Below are 22,189 nucleotides of genomic sequence, written 5' to 3' on the forward strand. Positions count from 1 at the left end.
GTCTTCCACATCTGTAAGATAAATGCAATGAGAAACAGCTAGTCTGGCTCTTTCCAAAGGGAAACAAATCTGCCTACCAACAACTCTAAAACTCATTAATTAACATGTGGTATCTAATCTCATGCGCCCAGTGTTTATGCTAAACTAAGCTAACCATCTCCAGTCTCCAGCTTCACATTTACAATACAGCTAATCATGTTTCTTAAGTTATGAAGGAAAAATCCTATATAGCTAAAAGAACCAAATACTGCATCCTTTGCTTAAAAACAGCAAGACATGACGTAGCCACACCGTTGGTTCATCATTTCAGAATGCTTGAATGTATATGTAGTAAACATGCTGTCAAAATATATCAGCGTTTAAGTCCCCATGTGAGATCCCAACCTGAGGAAGTCAGAGGTAAATTAAGTATATATAAAACTCTGATTAGCAAAATCATAAAACTTCTTTGGGCTAAATGCTGTTCACAATATTTGCATTACACATAATAGAAAACATTTATTGAAAGCCACTGACAGAAAAAGGCAAAAGGTGGGACTTCAGAGCTTCAGTTTTAGATACACAGCGTGCTACGCATTCATCTTTGCTATATTTAACATCTGCATGCATTATGTAATATCTAGACTGTCTTTATTTATAAACCTGGCACACATTTTGTCCCTCAGGATTGTTGTGGTTGCTGCTTGCCCTAGAATTCACAGCTGATGGGTGATCAGCTGCAGGCAAATGTCCTAACATAGCACATAACACCCCGTGGGTCCGTCTTACACTAGCCAGTTGTTTGCATAGACAGATACTGTTTGTTACCAGTACAGTATCAGTATAAAGTATGAATCATTTGTTTGCAGTATTCCTATTGCTATTGAATTGAAAATATTCTACAGGAAGATCACAGTGGCTAAACATGTAGCTGGATTTGTCCTTTTCATACACTCTCTGATTGGTATAATAATAACAATTGATCTAATGATAGCAAAATTAAGTAATTCCTCTTGACCTCCCACTCAGCACTTAAAACCCCTGTGGGTTTAATTGGGGTATTTTTTCCACAGCGCTGTTGTTGTTGTTGTTGTTGTTGTTGTTGTTGTTGTTGTTGTTGTTGTTGTTGTTGTTCGCAGCTCTCAGCTCTGTGTTTCTACAAATACTTTCTATGTCTCTTTCTATATCTATGGAAAATTGCTTCTGTATAGATACTTGAGGAAAACCTACATGATGAATGTGACAGATGCAAAGGCAAAGATTGAATCAATGCATGACTTTAAGGGGGGATTTTTTTTAATGCTAAACTAGATTTTTCATGAAGTGTCCTCTTGGGATTATTCTACTAAAACTTAATTAATAAGTCTATGTTTTTATATTCACGGTTTTAGCTGAATAAATAAAAGGAATTGAACTTGTTAAATGGTGAGTAGCGAGTCGTGAGCCAGACGTCTCTCATCCACCAATAAATGCCAGTCATCCAGTGAAATCCCTCTTAACGCCTCAGCAATAAACCCCGTTAAGACGTGGGGCTCGTTAAGCTGCCTTCATCACTAACGAGCAACGCTCTGTTGCCATAGGAGACAGGAGTTTGGATAGGCGTGTGTTACGATGTGATTGGCTGCTAGATGGTTCAATTAGCATCATATACGGACGCCAGTGCCAAAGAGCCACAGAGGATTGATGGGTCGGGGGTGTTGTGTGTAGGTGTGTGTGTGTGTGTGTGTGTGTGTGTGTGTGTGTGTGTGTGTGTGTGTGTGTGTGTGTGTGTGTGTGTGTGTGTGTGTGTGTGTGTGTGTGTGTGTGTGTGTGTGTGTGTGTGTGCTTGTCAAATTGATTGGCCCGCTAGTGTCGGCTCTGTGAACTATGAGGCTCAGACAGAGGGAAAGGCAAAGCAGAGCTGCTCATAAAACTTTCAAGCGATCCCACCTACAGGCTCTGTGACAGCAGGCCAGATTTATAGAGAGACGAAAAAAGGGGTGAGAGACCTGGAAATAGAAGGTGAAAAGCAGTAGAGAGAGGGTGAAGGGGTGAGAGGGATGGAGATGGGGAAGACGGGTAGAGAGGGAGAAGGAAAGAATAGCTGAGAGGTCCTCAGTGGAAAAAGATGGCAGCAGAGGAGAAGAAGAAAGAGGCAGTTCTCTAGATTGTAGTCTCTGTCATGAGGATCTCATCTGTGTGGAGACTTTACTTTGCCTTCTGTTGGATAGAGGATGAGGTCATAAAACAGAACATTTCCCATTACATAGTTGTTTTCATGACTCTGAACTATAATTATTTGTGTGGTTGTGTGTGTTTGTGTTTGATGTGGAAAGAAATTGAGTACATTTACTAAGTCAGAGCTGAAGCAACATTTTAAGGACGTTGTAATTTAACTGATTATGAGCATGTTGTTCTGAGCGCCAGTGTCTTTTTTCAGTTGTTCCAAATAAAGAGGGATCATACCGCCCTCCTAGGGAAAAGGTGATGCAGCCAGCGTCTTTCTTCAAAGTGCTCTGACTTTTTTATGCGGCTGCTCCAAACGCTTCTAGTTGACTCAGAACTTTTCAGAAAGCTGCTGATGTCATTGCTGTTAATGACGAACTCTTAATGACTTTTTGCCAGAAACAGCGTCACGTGGAGTCTCAGCTCTAAGATTTTATTATCAGCCGCGACAGCATGTGTTTACGAAAGTTACTAAACTTATAGGTGTAAAGTTGAGATCAAAATGAAGTTCCTACCCCCTACTGCATTGAGACTGCATCCCACACTGTTATGATGCTATCAGGTTGACAAAATATGTCCATAGACAGACAGACACAAACATCTGGCAAAGCACTTAAAACCGCCTCTGTGTTAGTTCCCACGAAGATGTTGCGGCTGGTAATGACGTTATAAGTATGCAAATAAAGATGTTATGTCTTATGAGATCATTATGTAATGATGTCGCTTAAACATTTACTCAGCATCATTTTTACACTCCTGATTTATAAGAAGTATTTATTACTTTTTTTAAAAAATCTGTTTACATGTTTAAATTCAAATTTGACTTTATTATCCAAAAGAGAAAAATGCTGTTTATATTTAGTCAAATTAAGTCAAATTTTGAATGTATACGTTTTGTTAGTATAATAGTATATTGTATTATATAACAGTATTTTTACATTGCAATATTGCTATGTTTACTGAAACTTATCTTATAGCCTTCGTCATAACAGAAGTGATTTATAAAACATGAAGTTCATAAAAGTTTTCAATTTGCCAACAAAATGAGGATCTCCACTTACTATGATTTTGGGGGAAATGGGTGTGGATTAGATTTTTACCATGACCTCTGTCTTTCTCCTATCAGCTTGAGACCAAATCAGGAAAAGCAGCATCTCTCTCCGTCACTGATGCTCTGGATCCTCCAGACCTGAAGGTTGCGCTGAAGAGGGAGCGTGAAGAGCACCAGCACCTCCTGGCTGATTCCTACGCCGCCGTGATGGACCTAACAAAACAGGTAAATGTCTGTCTGAACGGACCAAGTTGGGTTGGAAGGTAACATGCAACATCTGTGACTTTGTTTACACGGACCGAGCAAACTGTGTTGGGAGATTGTCACATTTCCAGCTATAAAAAGTTATTCAATTTGTGTTTTGGATCAAGAGTTGTGTTTTACTTGACATCATTCTAGTGTTACATTTCCTATTTTGGTGGTGTGCACTCCTCATCCATCCACTTCCTCCAATGTTTTTCCTCTTCTTCTCGTCTCTCCGCCCTGACCCACCTTTGGACCAATCAGCTTCAGATCGGAGAGACGAACTGGGGCAGAGAGAAGCTGGAGCTGCTGGAGAGGTTCAGCCAGGAAAGAGCTCAGTGGGAGCAGAGACTGGGAGAGGCCACTGCACAACAGGGGAAGGTATGACAGGCTGTGTGTGTGTGTGTGTGTGTGTGTGTGTGTGTGTGTGTGTGTGTGTGTGTGTGTGTGTGTGTGTGTGTGTGTGTGTGTGTGTGTGTGTGTGTGTGTGTGTGTGTGTGTGTGTGTGTGTGTGTGTGTGTGTGTGTGAGAGAGAGAGAAATGTCAAAGAAGAAGAAGAAGAGATAAGGTGTGAGCGTGTCTTGGATGATAGAATCTGTGAGGATGAGGGTGTCTGAGATAAGAAGGACATATAATGTATCACCTCATTGGATCTGATGTGTGTTTTCTGGTTCACTTCTTCTAGTACATCCTATCACATCTGATGATTTCTTAGATTTCTCTGAAATGTAATTAACATTTTTCTAAAGTCATAGCTAGGGCAATAAGGCTGCTCTCATACGGACATTAGAATAACACCAAAAAAACACAACCTCCTCATTCAATTCAATGACAATGTAGCATTATCCAGCTAAGGAATTCAAATATATACAAGAGAAAACAATTAAATTTTTTGCGTAATATTTGTTTCTACCTGCTTTCACCTGTTTGGCACAATTTACCACAAATGTGACACCACCAGAGTTACAACTCAAAAATATCAAACAACATGTTGAAGTCAAAAGCAACGCTAGAAATGTCAAAATAGACCAAAAATGAATGCTACTGTTGTCCATAGGGTGATATTATTTTCTATTGGTATACTTTGCTGATGCTGACAGGTAACCACAGCTGTTGATGCCATAATGTGAGTCAGGAGGAGGAGCCTCTCTGCTGTTATTGCCTAACTGTGGTCAGTCTGATCTGCTGATTATACACCAGAGCAGTCACTGCCTCTGGGAGGGATTTCCTCAGTGTTTTAAAGTGGTAGTTAGTTTTTAAATACACAAAGAAAATAAGATACATGTTTAGTAGCTCACTGCTCCATCTTCTCTCCTCTGTCTGCTGTGCCTCCGGTTTCCAGTCTGAGGCTGTCTCTGTCTTCCTTTTCCTTTCTGTTCATTCCTTTCACTCCTCTTCTTGTCCAGCTCCCTCCTTTTCCTTCCTCCTGTCTGCTGTGTGTGATCCTGTCTCACTCCTTCCATTAAGTGGCTTTGTCCTGCATTGGAAACTTGGCAGGAGACCGAAGCTTGTCATACTTTAATCTACTCTCAGTCTCTCAGAGTGTGTCTGTGTCATGCTCTGTCACTCACAAATCACATCTACTATCGACTCTACTAGTATTCTACCGTTAGGCCTTCCACAGACTTCTGACTTTAGATCGCAGTGCCCCCATCAGGTCAGTTAGTGGAAAAGTAGCCGGATTTTTAGGTCAGTTGAGCTTTTCAGAGTTACTGTACAAATCTGATGTTTACTAATAAATCAATAACATTACTTTTATCTAACTTTTCCACCATTGATCCATTACATTTAGCTAACTCTTCCACCATTGATCCATTACATTTAGCTAACTATTCCACCATTGATCCATTACTTTTATCCATTGATCCATTACATTTAGCTAACTCTTTCCACCATTGATCCATTACTTTTAGCTAACTATTCCACCATTTGTCGATTACTTTATCTACATTCTCCAATGTTTATACATTACATTTAGCTAGCCTACCTTTTGTAACTAGTTTTGCAGTAGTACCCCCTTCGGTACAACTAACCCTGTTTATGAATCACTGAACTAGTCTATATTTAGCTTTCTGTAAGTTTACTGTACACATCCATGAAGCGTAGTCTGCAGTTCAGTGAGTTGCAGGTGAAAGACTATCAGTGTATCTGCACAACTAAGCACATTATCTGCAGATGTCCTTTCCCCTCTCCCACTCTGTCTCTTTCCTCTGAGGGGGAATGAGAGTGTGAGATCAACTCTCAAGTGTGAAACAAACTGACTCAGCATCACCATCTCTGAGTGTTCGTGCATGCCACAGATAGATTAAACCAGTCAGTCTCCACTTCCTCCTGCCAAAACCGCTCTAGAGGAAGTGGATGGCAATGAGATGAATGTGTCTACGGTGGTTGTCTGCCAGGTCGTGGAAAAAAGTGTAGAACAGCAAAATGCTTCAAGACAAATTTGGTCAAATGATGCAGTCTTTCAAATGCTAATAAGATGTAAAATAAATTGTATTTCTGTGCTTTCACTGACAGTCAGTATTTTTTTTTGTCCTCACAGTCAAAGTCATTAGGCAGCGAGTCCTCTGCAGACGCATTCGTCACGAATGGAACAGGATCACCAAGGTAACAATTTAAACACATTACTTCACAGTTTTAAATCAATCAGTAACATGTGGAAGAAATCAGAACTTTCTTTTCTCATCAACTCCTCTCTCCTCTTTCAATGAAAAGAACCAAATCCACATCAGAGCTGGACGGCCCAGAAGTCAACGGTACAGCCAATCAGGAAGAGAGAATTCAGTTTGCTGTCCCAGAGCTCGGTGACCTCACCAGGAAGAACTGGACCTACCTAACCAATGAGGTTAATTCTATACCTTCATTGGTTTGAAATGTGCAGTTTATTGAGATTTCTTTGCTTGATATGTTTGACAAGACTAGTGAAACAAGGACTGGTTGTATTTCTTTATACTAACACAGAAATGTAAAAGTTAAATGATTTGTATAACTTGTTTCTTTTGTCCCCCGCTCTCATCTCAGACCCCAGAGGTTGGGGACACCTGTAAAACCTGGGATGGTCCCAGCGGCTCTTGCAGCAGCTTAGTGGGATCAGAGCTGGATCTGGAGTCCGTCCAGAGGAGCTACACTGCTCCAGACCGCACCGGCATCCGGATCTACTACAGCCCTCCTGCTGTAAGACGCATGGAGCAAAGAAGAAGAAGCCAGGAGGCCAAAGAACCACAGCAGGCCCAGAACGGAAGCTCTTACCTGGGAGTGAGTGGCTCAGATGCAGGCGTGGCTGCTTTTGGAACTCTTGAGGTTCAGCAAAAACAACCTCCATCCACTTTTTCATCCTCATACGAGCAGTGGCTGAGCTCACTGTCTAAGCAGCACAGGGAGCTGCTGGAGAGCAGAAGTGTCTGCATCGCTGGTTCCATCCCCAGTGTCGCCAGCAACGGCGAAGGGATGGCGCCCTCGTCAGCTTTCCACGGCCTGGAGATCGGGGAGATTTCAGCCAACTTAAGTGACGACATGAAGGAGATGACCAACTGTGTCCGCCAGGCCATACGCTCTTCCTCTCTGGAGAGGAAATCCTCCAAGGAACATGGGAGTCAGGTAGTTTCTGCATATTTTCCTGCACTAAACACTTGCCCTTATGAAAATGTAAATGGATAATGGACTTCATATAACTTAAGCAGGAATGTGATTAACACACTTTTTGAATATTTATTTAGATGGGATGATCTCATGTATAAAACAATACATACAGTAAGATTTACAATAATCATATCTCATCATTCGTGTAATGATTCCCCATCCCATCAAGTCATTTGGGACTTTTTTTTATCCTATAAGTTATGTTTTCATTCTTTAAAGATTAGTTAATTTGAAACTATAATAATAAGCAGCATTTTTGTCTTGTATGTCTAGTGTCTCATGAAAAAAAAACAAGCTGATTTGCCCTGGAAACAGGTTAATACTATGTGACTTCACTGTCAGATGCTAATAGATAATAATAATAATAATAATAATAATAATAATAATAATAATAATAATAATAATAATAATAATAATAATAAAACATTCAGGACTCATTAGGAGACAAAACTTACTCATTATAATGGAGATTTTAGCTGTTTCAAATACTCTTCATTCTTATTTCTCCTTCTCTCAACACGCTAAACATTCTTCATCATGTCCTGTTCTCCACAAGGCTCTGGGCATGTCAACCAGGTCCACACAGACCGCTGCGCAGTACGTCAGCATCGGGCTTCAAACCGACCACCTTCCCAGCAGCAGAGGGACGGGGTTACACTCCAAGAACTGGTGTCCTCGCCCTCGCCAACATCTACATCCTCGCTAGCGTCCGCTCGGACCCGGCAGATATCCACATCCCTGGATAAAGTTCACAGCCGCATCGATAGGCCGTGTTGTTCACCCAAGTATGGATCACCAAAACTACAACGCAGAGGGTCTTCTGGTAATTACAGTTTGTTCTCTGGCCTTTAACATCCATTGCACACACTATTGCTTGGGAGAAGGAGACATCACACTGCTCTGTTTTCAGGCTCCACCTCCAGACTGGATGGCAGTACCTCTTCCAGGGACCGGAGCCTGTGGAGCCTCCAGCAGAGATCCATGGGTGGAGGAGGAGGCTCGGCCTGGGCTCGCTCCACCACCACCAGGGACAGCCCCGTCCTGAATGGCCTCACCGACGGCCTCTCCAGCCTCTTTAGTGTGGTCGAACACTCTGGAAGCACAGAGTCGCTCTGGAAGGGTGACGGAGGTAAGATACTGCATGAAAATCAAACCTTTTCAATGGAAGAAATGTGGATATTTTACAGGTCACAGTAGGAAAATGTCACAATTCTAATGGAATGCAGTCTTACTCCTGGGTTTTGCTTTTGAGGATTCAGCACCCATCTACACACACTTTAAACTCTATGAAATGTCAAAAAAATTGAGAAATCAATACAAAACTGTTTACATTTAGTTTTATCCGAAGGTCAGTCCAAAATTAAAACATATTCAGTTGACAGTATTAAAAAACAGAGCAAACCTTTACCTAGTTATGGTTTATCAGAACTGTTGTTACTAAATTTCATGACTAATAGTTAAAGGACTACATCTGTTATTTAAACGAATCTACATATTTAGAAAATCGTGACGTTTTCAATTAATAAGTTAGTAGATATGTTGGGAAACATCAGCTAAATGCATTATGGTATCACAATATAACTGTTAAGGTTTTGTCTAGAACACTTGAATTAAATGACTAGTACGGGTGGATAGATAACAAACTTTTACCATGACTGAAAATTCACAATCTTGCTTTCACAACTTAAGTCTCCATTCCTGTAAAATGTCATTGACTTGACAATGCCTCCAGGATTCAATCAGTCCTGTAACCCACAATCCCTGTTTGCAATTAGGAGCCAGCCAGGGAGCCAGTCCAGCACGGCAGCCTTCCCCCGCAGGTAAATCCACCACTGCAGCAGTCTGTGGTTCTGACCCCGGCTCTCAGCGGTACGGAGGCCTGGTCCAGGAGTTCTTCAGGAATGTCTGCAGCAACCGTGGCCCAGGAGGAGTCACCCTGTCTGAAGAGGGAGCGCAAAGAGACTCCAATGGCAGCCTCGGAGGTCTGGTTGTCATGGGGGGTTTTGGCGTAGTGGATGAGCCCAAGCCAGAGTGCGTGTCAGCAAGGGTTGGTGGATTCGGGGCACTGGCTGGAAGCAACGACAGTGTGACCAAGATCGTCAATAAGAGGTTCATGAGACAGACGGCCGGGGACGAGATGGTCAGCATCATGGGAGGAGGGAAAGAAACCATGAGCAGCGCTGTCGCCGCCGGACCTGGGACGGAGGTACTTCAATTGGAAATGTTCTTTATTATTAACTTTAAAAAGGACCATACCAGTGGTTGTTTTAACCCATTTACATGACATACATTTACATGACACTCATTTACATGACATACATTTACTGACATACGTCACGGCTACTTTGCCAACAGTTCATTTGGGTTTTTCTATGTATTCTTTCTACTATTCCAGTAGAATTTTTTGCTAAAACATGCTAAACAGTATAAGATATTTTCTATGTATTTCCGATCGTTTTCATTCATTTCAGTACCATATGAAATCAATTGGACTTTAAGACTAAACTGTCATTGCTCATATTAGCTAACTGTCAACACCAACTGACCAGTATGGAACACACTGGGTTCAACATCATGACTTTAAATCTTATTGCTCATTTAGCTAACTGTCAACACCAACTGACCAGTATGGAACACTCAACATCATGACGTCTTATTTATTTGGGGTCCATCTTAAGCAAGTATCAAAAGTCTGCTAAAATGTATACAGCTTACAGAAATATGTGGAAACATATAGCTGCCTGAGTTGGTAAATACAGAAAAATATTCACTGCATTAAAAAATGGTCCTCAAAAACATAAATTGTAGTTGAGAAGATCAATTTTGCCCTTGGTATGGTCTTTTTAAAATTCAATCAAAAATTCAAAAAATATGTTCCTAATATAATATGAAAAAAAACATTCAAACATACCTGCGTGTTTGGATAAATAAGAAAATCTTTCCATTTCCCAGGATGCACCCTGTGACTGTGCTGGCCAGTCCTCTTCCTGCCTCGCCCGACCATCAAGACCATCAGCTCGCCATTCGCTCGGCCAGTGCAAACACCGCCCACAAGAGTCTCCGGCGGCAACCGAGGAGAAGGGGGACCCCTGCAACGAGTGACGACACTTCAAGGACACGCAACACACTGATTCTTCACAAACACTGTACATCACTGCCATGGAAACGCACTTCCTCACACCTCTCACATCAGCAAACGTACACACACACACACACACACCTGCCACACAGGTGCACTGCCAAACATCACACACACTGCTAGCACACTGCACAGACTGCCCCACAAACCCACTGCCACATGCACACATTCATAACATAACACTTGTCTTGGACTGTACCATTCTGATGCCAAGGAAAGGGAGGACAGAAACTCCAAACCAGCAACAGATCCAACCATCACAAAACTACCAGCAGGACATAAAACACACACAATCCGACACGCTTCACTAAACAAGAACAACTCTACAAACTGAAGAGAGTCTAACAAGTTAAAATATGATGTCAGGACTGGATCTACTAAACCCTTCACCCCCCCCCATCTACAGAATAAGGTACTACAAATGGTCCTTTTTGGAATGGTCATCTCTCCACCATGCTGTTGGACCAGTAGCCATGTTGGATTTACAGAATAAAAGGATGCTGTCCCAGTTTGAGTATGCGTTGAAAGTGCATGTTACTTTGAGAGCCACAGTATGAAACTGGAGGGGAGACATCTCTTCACAACTGGAAAGCTCTTCCACATTGTGGTAGCAACTCTGAAACCATCAACCTAAGATTATTCCTCTCTGAAAATACACACGCTGTGCTGGGAAATGCAATTATGCCTTTTTGATTCATTAGCACAACAACATTCCAGTGATCTGACAACACCACCTTTTGATGACACATCTGCTTCAGTTGCAGCCTACTCTTCAATGGTCCTCCTATTACAGTATATCGCTAGTGGAAGAATTTGAGTTCCAGTGGACTCCAAATCCCAGCATTACATGACTTGGACTCCATTGATTGATGTTTGGACTCGTCGGCTCTATAAATGAGACCATACAACTGATTTGAGGGGACCTCCTACCGTCTTTGCGTAGTATAAACAACAGAAAGCTCCCCAGGCTTGTTTAGAAGTAAATGTCCATTATGCTCACAGGAGGACTTTCGCCACAAATACGAGGACGTTTTTTTGGCATTGTAATCATGATTACTAAGCCCTATAGATTTAAGAAAACCCACTTTGAACATGTTACACTCCCGAGTATGATTGGAATAATTATAGTTTTGGTTTCAACCAGTTACAGCTGGCATAAAGTGCCTGTTTGTTTCCTACTTTGAGATACTTATAACTGATGTCAAGATTCATCCTTAACTTTCGATGATCATTAAACTAAAAGCCCATTTGGAGTTTTCATTTGGCATTGGATGGAGATGCACTGATGTGACTTTTTAAACTTATTTGCCTCAACAACTAGTTTGGCAAATTGCTACAGAAGCTCAACAAAAAACATGACAAGTATTCCAATTCACTACATTCTGTAAAAAAGTACAGAAGATTTAGGTGGTGTAAACTAGATATTTATGTCAAACTTTCGGAATCTGATTTACATAATTAAGAAAAGTTTTAACAACATTAACGACATTGACCTGATGTCCATCAGCCTTATCAGTGCATCTCGACCCTACTGTGCTTCATGGCATCAGATATGAGGTTTGCCCAAACTCAAAATTCTCATTGTGGAGAACCTGCTCGCTAACTCTAAACAAGGAGAATTCAGATGGTATCCTTTTATTAGAGAGTCTTTCCCAGATGTGTATGTGTGTATGGTTTTATGTACGTTTAATCATTCAATTCCCATTTCTAGGTCTAGTGAAGGGGATAGTTTTAAAATACTTCCTCTTTTCTCTCCGCTCTTCTCTCACGCACAACTTTCCTCGTGTTGTAGTACTACACCGCCGGCGTAGCTACAGCATGAAATCCATACACATTTGAAAAATGTAGCATTATTACATGATTTTGGTAAACAACAATCTACGAGCTGTGACTGTCCATTTGAAGCCAGAGCACTGAGTTTTTACTTTTTAAGAAATACATTCATGATATTCTTTTTATTTATTGAATTCAGTACTTTCAAAATAAAATGTATATCCTTCTCTATCAACATGACAACATGTCAAATCCAACGATATGCCATTTCTTAAAGTAGGTTTTCTGCACACTTAAGAGACGTAAATATATGTTACAGGGGTACTGACACAAATGGTCTTATTGGTTAATTGAAAACAATCATATTTGGAAGGTTTTTTAATTCCATTTCTTTCTCCTGTCCCTTTGTTTGCCATGTTGGGTTTCTAATCAATCAAAAGATATTCAAAGTGCCTGTCAGATTACCTTTCAGTCAGCTCACACCAAAACTGGACTCCATATAAAAACACACAAACAAACACAGCAGGCCTTTTTTTTAAATGGGCGAGATTGTTTTTATGCACATAATTGCGATCAGGCTGTACTGAGTAAAGCTACAATAAAGTACTGTACCACAGTGGAGGAAGGACAAGATGGTTTACAGGTATAGTAGGACATAGTATGCACACTATACTGACTTTTTTTATACCAAGGGTTATTGTATTTCTGCAAAGTAAATTATTTTTGTTTCGTTTATTTTATATGGATATCTTTGCTGATTTATTAGCCTGTTATTTCTATTTCTATTTAGTTGTCATGGTGCTACTTAGTGTAAAGTCTGCTGTGGGCTCATCATCTATTTGAATTATGTCTATGTATGAGCTGCAGTCGAGCGTTTTCTCCATCTCTCCACACAATTGAATGACTCAGCAGTTTAAAATAGGGCATTACAGTAACAGTGCATGCATTTAAATAACACAGTGAGGAAAACCCACAGTCTAGATGCTGCTGTCTGTCTCCACTCCAGCCCTCAATGCTGGTAGAAAAGCAATTATCTGAAACCGGTCTCCGCTTCAAAAGCTACTTGCCATGGGAATAGATGTTTTTTGACTACAATTATACAACAGGTTGTTTGAGCCAAGCAATCTGATTGGTTAAAGACCACATGAAATCATATAACCTCGTTAAAATGCTTCCAAAAAAGTACACATCCATTCCTGTCTACATTCCATGATATTATTTATTAAAGCTTTGTAGTTACCTCACACAATCAGAAACCACATCTGCTATGTCACTTCAGAGAATAAACTTGATGATAATACATACTATGTATTTAACAACAACAGGAGAAAAGGGGAAACAGCTCTCTTAGATTTTGCTCGCTAATAAACTAACAGGTTCACTTGGCAAAGCAGTGACCTGTAGGTCAGATCTAGCTTAGCTTCTTTCTTCTGACTGCTTAGATTTGACAATTTCAAGGATTCCACAATGACCCAATTTTCAGTTACCACTTGCTGCCTGTACATGGCACCTCTACAGTTATTCAAAATGTGGCTAAATATACTGTTTCTGTTTAGGGTTAGCAAAGTTAACTGGTTGCATTTGTTGCACACAGCTATGTCTGTTAATGTAGTCTACATTTTAAAAGTGGAGTATTCCTAGTCAGGACATTTTATCAAAACTCAGATATACATCAATGACCAGCCGCTCCGCATCCCATGTACAATCTCTTTAAATAAAACTAAGTTTGAGTTTTGGCAAACCATCACAAAAGTTATTTTCACAAATATTAGCCTCTCATGCTATCTTCCTGCACAAATTACAGACCATAGTGCATGTCAAGACGGTGAGAGATGAACAGCTGGTCAACATGTTATTATCTACTCTCAAAATAGTTCACACACGTTAGTAGTGTCACGGTAACAGAAATCAAAAACTACTGAATACATTTTTCCATGAGCTGTGGCCCATACGTTTGGTGTCTCCGTTATGGCTGTTTATTAAAAAAAGAACTATAGAAGTTGATGCACAGTGCAGAATGTAACCACAGTCCAATAATGGAAAGAAAAAATCTCTCCCACCACACACCAGGATGAGGGACCACAAAGGATCCTTCATCATACCCTGATATTAGGTCTGGCACTATTTGTGTTTTTGGATACTACTACAGTACTACAGAATCTGTCATAGTAAAGCCATTAATCCATCACATTTGAAATTCAAACATTTAACATGCAAAACAGCAACCAAATGTCAGTAAGTTGTTTTTTTTGTGGGATTTTCAACACTAAAAACAATACACATGCATGTGTGAGTAGATGAGATAAAAGAAAGCATTCTGTTGAATGAGGTAGACCTTTGCAGAGTAAGTGATAATACTAAGGCAAGAAGGAAGTGGGATTTTAATTTGAATTAAAGACGCAACCCCTACAAAATAAAAGCACAAACCTGAAACAAATCTACTTTTTCTAGAATAGACTGTCGACAACTGTAACAGAAGTGTTGGCATCATTTACCAAAACATTTTGTCATATTTAAACCGTGATGCGATATTTTAAAAGTTCCTGCTGTGGCCCAGCTCAATGACACGAGTGAAACTAGGATTCTTGTTGTGAGAAATGTTCCGCTCTACCTCTTACACCTTTTACACCATTACCGTACTCTGAGACACTTCATTAAGTCACAAGACAATAAGACACATGTATCTTTAATGTTATTGTGCATCATTCTATAGGAGAAGGTCACTTTGTGCTTCTCCTCTGCAAAGATGTCTGGCTTGAATTTAAACACTTATTTTTCTGCAAATATTTGGCTCCATCTCGGGACAAACTAAATCATGGTTCATTACATCTGAAGTTAAGATCATATGTCTTAAGGTGTAAAATGATCTGTATTTACAATATTCACATTTTCACTGACCAAACGCGTTGCATACTAATAGGTTGACCACAGTCTCAGGAGCTGTTGTGTGACCAGACCTCCAAACGGTTAAAAATTCAGATTTTGTTTTGGTTTGAGCTAAACCTCCATTCTTAGGTTTTCTGCTGATATTCCAGGATCGAACATAGGCCGGTATTTTAGACAAATTATATGATAGACCATTCCAAATCTAGTTGAGGCTGTGGATTAAACTGCCACTGTTGTTTTGATGCTGGGTTCATTTCAAATTATAGGGCGCCAAAAAATACAGAACGTTTAATATTTTTTAGCTGATTTGGATGCATAAAATGATTAGCTTGTAATGCTTTAAAACTCATGATTTCTCCTATAATAACATCATATGTGACATATAGCTGGAATAACACCTCACAGCTCCTTCTGGTATTTAACGTGGATGTACTTTTTGCTTGCATAAGAATCAAAACTCTCTCCGACTCCGATGTCATTGGTCAGATCTGTCTCTGCCTCTCCAGCCTTTTCCACCTGCCTGTCAGGTGTTATATTTGCTCCGCCCCCCCTCAGGTTATAAGTACCAGACATTGCAGCCAATGACAGACAGATTTATAGGTCGCACATCATCACCAGCCAATAACTGATGAGCTCTCACAGGTTGCATGGCACAAACCACGAGTCTCATCATTTCCTGTTTGTCTGTAAGCCTAACGTGTTTCCATGCCATTCATATGATTATTACATCCTGGGAATATGTAAATGAATTCTTAGCTGTTCATAATGTTAGCTAAACTATTACCTAAAGACTGCCTGTATATTTGCTTTATATAACCTGCTCTTGTCTTTTTTTAATAACACCTGTTTTCTTGAATAAAAGGAGAATGCAAAGAAAGACAAATTAAATGAAGGAAATGTGTCCCCCATGTAGTGCAAATTGGAAAAGAAAGAAAATGTTTTTTACTATCTCTGTCCTTTTGTTTCTTTGAGAACAGCTGAATGTCAGCAGCTGATCCGAACCAGGTCGCTGTGGAATTATGTAGCTCTCTCCCTTTATAGACCACACTTGAGCATTTCTTCTGTACATAAAAGCATTTTGAAGCTGACGTAAAATAAAAAAGGCAGCAAACGTTTAATGAGTAAAATAAGGAAATTTGATCCAAGTGGATTTTTAAAGAGGTCGAGGAGAAGTTTTTTTTTCTGAGCGATGTAGCTTGTAAAACAAGATATTATAACTGCCTCCTGTTTGTCATAGAATTCACAAATAAATGTTTGTTGGAATTTAGGTCGGTTTTCTTTTCTTGTCATTTTGTATATATTAAGCTTGGATAAAATGTCCACTTTTTATTCCCCTGTCCTCTACCGTCTTTGCAGAAAGATTAGTTTCTAGTAGTCAAGTGAGTATAAGTATAGGCAACCTCAAAGATTTGGTGTATGGTAGGGAAATGTTGCATCCGTAGTTAAAAGAAACCAACGGTGACTGTTAGTAGATGGGATGGCAACACAGATGGGAATAAAATTATAGTAAAATGCCTCGGCATTGAAAGTGCTTATTATCTCTATGAATACAGGAGACCTCACCCGTTAAGTGGAGTGGAAGGATGGTGTTTTGTTACATCCTCTTCAAGAAGTAGTACCCTGAGCCTTCAACTGAGCACTTATTGTATTCATATTAGTTTGTTGCACTTATTGTATTCGTATTAGTTTGTTGCACTTATTGTATTCATATTAGTTTGTTTCTGTACTTTTGCTCTGGTTTATGCTCTTAGATGCTTGTTTAAGAAAGGAGATGCACTTATGACTTCTGGTGACTAGTAGTTCTCTTGAATACTTATGTTGAATACAGTCGCTTTGGATAAAAGCGTCTGCTAAATGACTGTAATGTAATGTAATGTAATGTTACGACAGCTTTTGGAAAACACTCACAAAATGAAAGATAGAATTATATAAAGTAATTAGGCAGCACTCCTCTTTTTCCCCGTTAGCAGCGAGAACTGCAGACTAAACAAGCTCTGTAGTTTATTTTAATTTCTTTGTGAAGCTATATAGGCTTTTTATCCTTTTATTTGTCTAGAATCCCCATATGGCTCTAAGTGGAAATAAAGCTGGTATGTTTTGCGAATCTGTGAAGGTAGGAGGGATACAATAAAGAGAACATGGAATAGGATATTTCGGAGAGAAAGGCCAGAGAAAATAGCTTGAAGGAAGGAATAGAGACAAACCTAAAGAACAAAGGTCCTCAACACTGAGTGAAACTAACTAGCACGGCGTGTTGAACCTCGGGCTGAATCTGTTGTTTGTGCAACAAATACAAATGAAAGAGGGAAGATGGTCGCTCAACCTGCTGCCGGCAGGATGGGAGACTGAAAAGGAAAATGAATGGAAGAAGAGAAGAAAGAGTGCTTCCCTACAAATGAACAAGTAAACAGCTCTGCACAGTGGTGCTTTCTAAATGCTAGTATTCAAATGCCAACACGCACTCAGTAAGAATGATGACATGCTGATGTTTAGCAGGTATAAAGTGTATGTTCACCATCTTAGTTTAGCATGTTAACGTGCTGACATTTGCTGCACTGGTGTGGATGTGTGGCTACTACTACGACCTGTGAGTAGATGAAATAGGAAACAGGAAATTCAATTTAGTTAAGGCTAATTAACATGGTTCAACAATATGACACACCATGGGTGGTTTACTCAGGTTACCACAGGAAAACAAAGTGTGCCTCGGTCTAATCAACTGCATGAAACTGGATATACCTGACACGCTGGTAAGTGTGCTTGGACACCTCATGACGTTTTCCATCGTTTTTCATGTATTGATATTGTCATTTAATAGCTCTAACAAAGAATCAGGGTTATTAAAGGAATGTATTATAAAAATAAAATATCCTTATTAGAATGCTGTTGGATCAACAGTTTATGTAATCTACTTACAACTTTCAGATAAAAAACTCATTTAGCAACGCTTTGATGTCTTTTGAATTCCAAATCACCAAATGAAGGCTTATATGAACGTGTTTTGCACCCCGGGGTTCGGGTCTGGGGGCCTCAGATGGGACACTTTAGATGGACGCACACGCCAAATCCCTTTGGTTCCACTTCGTTCCAACAACAACATCGTTGTCGTTGTGGAATAGTGTTTTTAATCTTTGAAAGGTTCCTGACTGAGTGAAATGACCCAGAAGTATGTGTCAGGATAAGAGCTGGCTGTATTCTCTAAGTGCTAAGGAAAGGCGCTTCAGTGCTTCCTTTCTTAAATCCTTCAACACAGAGTACACTGGACCATCCTTTACAAAAGGAAAGGAGATAATGCCGTCCCACAATTCCTTGCTGCAGCTCCACTAAAAGCGATGCTTATCCGGCAGTTAGTAATAACGCTCCCCACTGTTTAATTGTACATTATTGATAAATTGAAAACATCTTTCTTAAGAGGTGCGATTCTATTTTGGACAGCTTTAATTAAGCTTTAATTGTATGTCACAGCTCAGAGATTGCAACTTTACTTTTTTTTCTATTTGTTATAAATAAAGTTGTTCGAAAAAACCATCCGTAGCCTAAGTGCAGTCGGGTTCTCTGGGCCCTGCGGTGGTGCTTTCATTCGTCCTCATGTGTTCTCCTTCATATCTTTTCTTGACCTCATGACGTTTTCCATCGAGGTCAAGCAAAAGTGTTTGGGAAAACGTTTTTTTTTGCATTTTTGACTGCAGCCCTTGGTTTCTCATCAAGTCAGGTGTCTCCCGTTATTAAAGCTGTTCCTGTGCTACCTCACAGTGCACTTGAAATGTGCACTCTTTTGTCTTTTGGCCTCCAGTAGATTCTGCTTCAGTCGATGGTTTCTTTGCCACTTTTTTCTTCTCTCCGTTCGATTGACTCCTGATTTTTCCTTTTATCTCAACATGTCCTTATTATGAAAGAACAAACAAGCTAGAGACGGAGGCCAGCGGCCCTGATGGACAGACAGGAAGTGACCTCACCATAGCAACATTTGAAAACAAAAGAACCACTTCCTGTTTTGACTGACCTGACACATCAGAGAGGGAAGGGTAGAGCTGGGTAGTTTGAATATTTTTGCTGACTAGACTGTTAATCAAAGTACATTTGTCTTTGGAAATTGTTATTTTTATATTCAAAGTTATGCTTCTTTAGATTTGTTGTTTTTTTTTTTTTTAAAATCTGGACCTACAAACATAAATGAGAATTATATTTTTGGGTTTGATGACATCCGTGCTCTAAAATCAATTGGATCAATTCAGCTAGTGAAATAATATTTTGGAGTACTTGAAGGTTGTTAGCTGATCAAAAATAATAAACCGTATTTTAAGCGTCCACTCATGATACAAAAAACTACTTAATCAGGAAGTATAGATTTACTTGTCCCTCCATTAACGCCTTCAGTTAATTCCATGGATTTTTCTTCAGTAGGCAATTTGACTGAGCTCAAATCTCACTGCAGCAGTCAAACTAATGTGCAGATTTAACTCCAGGGAAGTTCCTTATAAATTCACCCAACTCAAGGATGTGGGATTACAGGCGTTGGATAAGAGATAACGTTATGAAGCATACCTCTAACTTTGTCTCAACTTTTTCTTATTTTTATCTTTCCAGACTTCTGCGTCGTGACTTAAGATTTATATCCCGCAGTAAAATAATGAATGGATTTAACTAAAGTTTGGGAGGAGAGGATGTCATGCTAACTGCAGTCAGACTCGAGAGGCATGGATCTGCCTGTGTGTGTGTGTGTGTGTGTGTGTGTGTGTGTGTGTGTGTGTGTGTGTGTGTGTGTGTGTGTGTGTGTGTGTGTGTGTGTGTGTGTGCTATCTAAAATAGGTCAGCATTAGAGGAAGCTGGAGGAGGTATTAAGCTAAAGCAGTGTTCTTGTGTTTCTGCCCGTCTATCTCTGAGAATGGGTTGGCGGTGATTGATTTCCAAAAGGTTTGATTTGCTGTAATGAATAGTTCTCAATTCTAATATCTGTTTTACTTTTACATCAACAAATCCCCTGAAAAGACCAAAACCAAGATGAACTGATCCTAACAAGGGTTGTCTTTGTAGCTAAAGCCTGATATGTTTTTTCTGTACCATAGACCTCCATTGTTGTCCTGAAACAATATAAAACCCATCAATGAGGCATCATGATGAGAATAAATCCCACATACACCGTCCTGCTGGTGTAAATACTCACTAAGGCACCAAACGTGTATTCCTCCACAGCTGAAAATAGTCCCAAACAAATGCACCATTTAATCTATTCGCTAAAAAACTAAAGTGCCCAGTTGTTTTTGGAGATGGGCAACAGGGTGGAGGGATTTATTCCCATCACTGTCCAGCTGGAAGTTCTGGTATCTACAAGTATTTACTAGGTATGTAAATCTGAAGAGAAATAAAAACAATCAAATGTGTGTGTATCAGTTTACATCAGAGAGCCAAAAATACCCCCACATGTACAAACACAGGATACAGTCAGTGTGGCTCCAGCCATTAAAACTGAACACAAGGAGAGGAACTCAAGCTCTCAAAACACACACGGATACACGCGCCATCGCTCTCACACAGACAGTGAAATGTTTGCCAATAAATTTAATGAGGGCCAAATCTGCTCTGAGAGGAAGGGAGGGACATCCCCTTCACTAAATGCTCACAGAGCATTTTCAAGTCACTATTACCTCAAATAAAGACTTAATCGACAGACAGTTAGAAGTCCCCTCCACACTGACCTGTCCTCTCTGGCCCTGCTCCTTAGTTCTCTATCAGATAGGTGAAGGGCTGTATTGACAGCATAGGTTCAATACAGACGGGTCAATGGGTGCAAGATGGCAAAAAAGAGAGGGAGACAGGGCAAGACCAGTACAAAGCCTGCCTGCCTTAGTAACTGTTGCTACCTATTTGCAGTTTACAGGAAGTATGTTTCCATCCAGCTTAAAAGGAAATGTTAGTGTATCAATTAAAGCAAACTGAAACTAAGTACATTACATTACATTACATTACAGTCATTTAGCAGACGCTTTTATCCAAAGCGACTTACAGGAAGTGTATTCAACATAGGTATTCAAGAGAACTACTAGTCACCAGAAGTCATAAGTGCATCTCCTTTCTTAAACAAGCATCTTAAAGCATAAACCAGAGAAAAAGTATAGTGCAGAGGCAAATTACTACGAAAACAATAATTGCAACAGACTAATACGAATACAATAAGTGCTACAAACTACTACGAATAGGATAAGTGCAGTAAACGAATACGAATACAATAAGTGCAACAACTAATACGAATAGGATAAGTGCTACGAGGAAGGCTCAGGGTAGTACTTCTTGAGTAAATCAGAAAAAGACTTGGGGTATAAATCATACGAAGCTCGTGACTGTGACTTCCACTGATGCTTCTGCTCCACTGAAGAGAAATAAGGAAACTGTAATGTTCGTCCAGATCAATACATGAAACAAACATGAATCCACATTCACTTCATTGTGTCATATTCCTCTGCAGTGGCTTAATGGTACCCGAATGATCATCACAATCATTTTTACTTCTGATATTCCCATAACAGTCGTGTTTGAAATTCACACTGATTCACATGATGAAAAGAAGAAATCTATTTCTGGTGGTACGGTGCCCTCCTGTGGCGGATTTACTACATGGCATTATAGAAGATAAAACACAATACAGCACATTCATATTTAAACTTAAATAGAAAAGTATCAATTAACACACTAAGTAATGAGAACACAAGTTATTCAAAGTGATGCAAATGAAATACAATATATAATATCATTAAATTAACACAAACTAGCAGATTCCACTAAGATGCAATAACACCCTATTTCTATTTCTTTTTATTTCTAACTTTGCATTGTTTGTAGATTCAGTGCAGCCTGTTGGGAAAATTTCAAAAGTAGGATCTTAAATTTGATGCAGAACATGGGACACCTCAGGGGAGTGTGCTACGTCCTATAACTAGTCAAAATTTTGATCAATGATATTATTCAAAAAGTATCGTTAGATATGAGGAGATGGCTATTTACAGATATTTGGGCTTCTTGGAAAAGAGGGAGACATTTGGCTCATTATGGGAGTGTCACATTGTTCAAACACATAAGAAACTTTACCCAACACCTCAGCGTGCAATCATTGGAACTTTCTTATCTCCTCACGTTATCTGTCACTATTTTTGTCTCAAAATACTTATTATGTAATGTGGCTGCTATTCACTTTTGGTGTAAACGGTATTCTTTTATTCTGAAGATTGGGCTTTGAGGCTTTGGGTAAAGTGCCACACTGGCATGTCTTACTGGGACAG

The 22,189-nt window shown here is 39.8% G+C and overlaps 1 protein-coding gene across 1 annotated transcript in view; it reads left to right on the plus strand.

The window, feature by feature from the left end:
• LOC129099428 (protein SOGA1-like) overlaps positions 1-16,170 on the plus strand; it is an 88,042-nt gene extending 71,872 nt beyond the window's left edge. Inside the window, 10 exon segments of the mRNA XM_054608663.1 lie at positions 3,311-3,460; positions 3,743-3,859; positions 6,021-6,085; positions 6,194-6,323; positions 6,500-7,075; positions 7,674-7,797; positions 7,800-7,940; positions 8,028-8,246; positions 8,893-9,323; positions 10,070-16,170. Of these exon segments, the coding sequence (XP_054464638.1) occupies positions 3,311-3,460; positions 3,743-3,859; positions 6,021-6,085; positions 6,194-6,323; positions 6,500-7,075; positions 7,674-7,797; positions 7,800-7,940; positions 8,028-8,246; positions 8,893-9,323; positions 10,070-10,219 (2,103 nt within the window). The 3' untranslated portion in view covers positions 10,220-16,170.
• Positions 16,171-22,189: the final 6,019 nt, after the last annotated feature.

Source organism: Anoplopoma fimbria, chromosome 12 (assembly GCF_027596085.1).
Source record: "Anoplopoma fimbria isolate UVic2021 breed Golden Eagle Sablefish chromosome 12, Afim_UVic_2022, whole genome shotgun sequence".
NCBI classification, from domain to species: Eukaryota; Metazoa; Chordata; class Actinopteri; order Perciformes; family Anoplopomatidae; genus Anoplopoma; species Anoplopoma fimbria.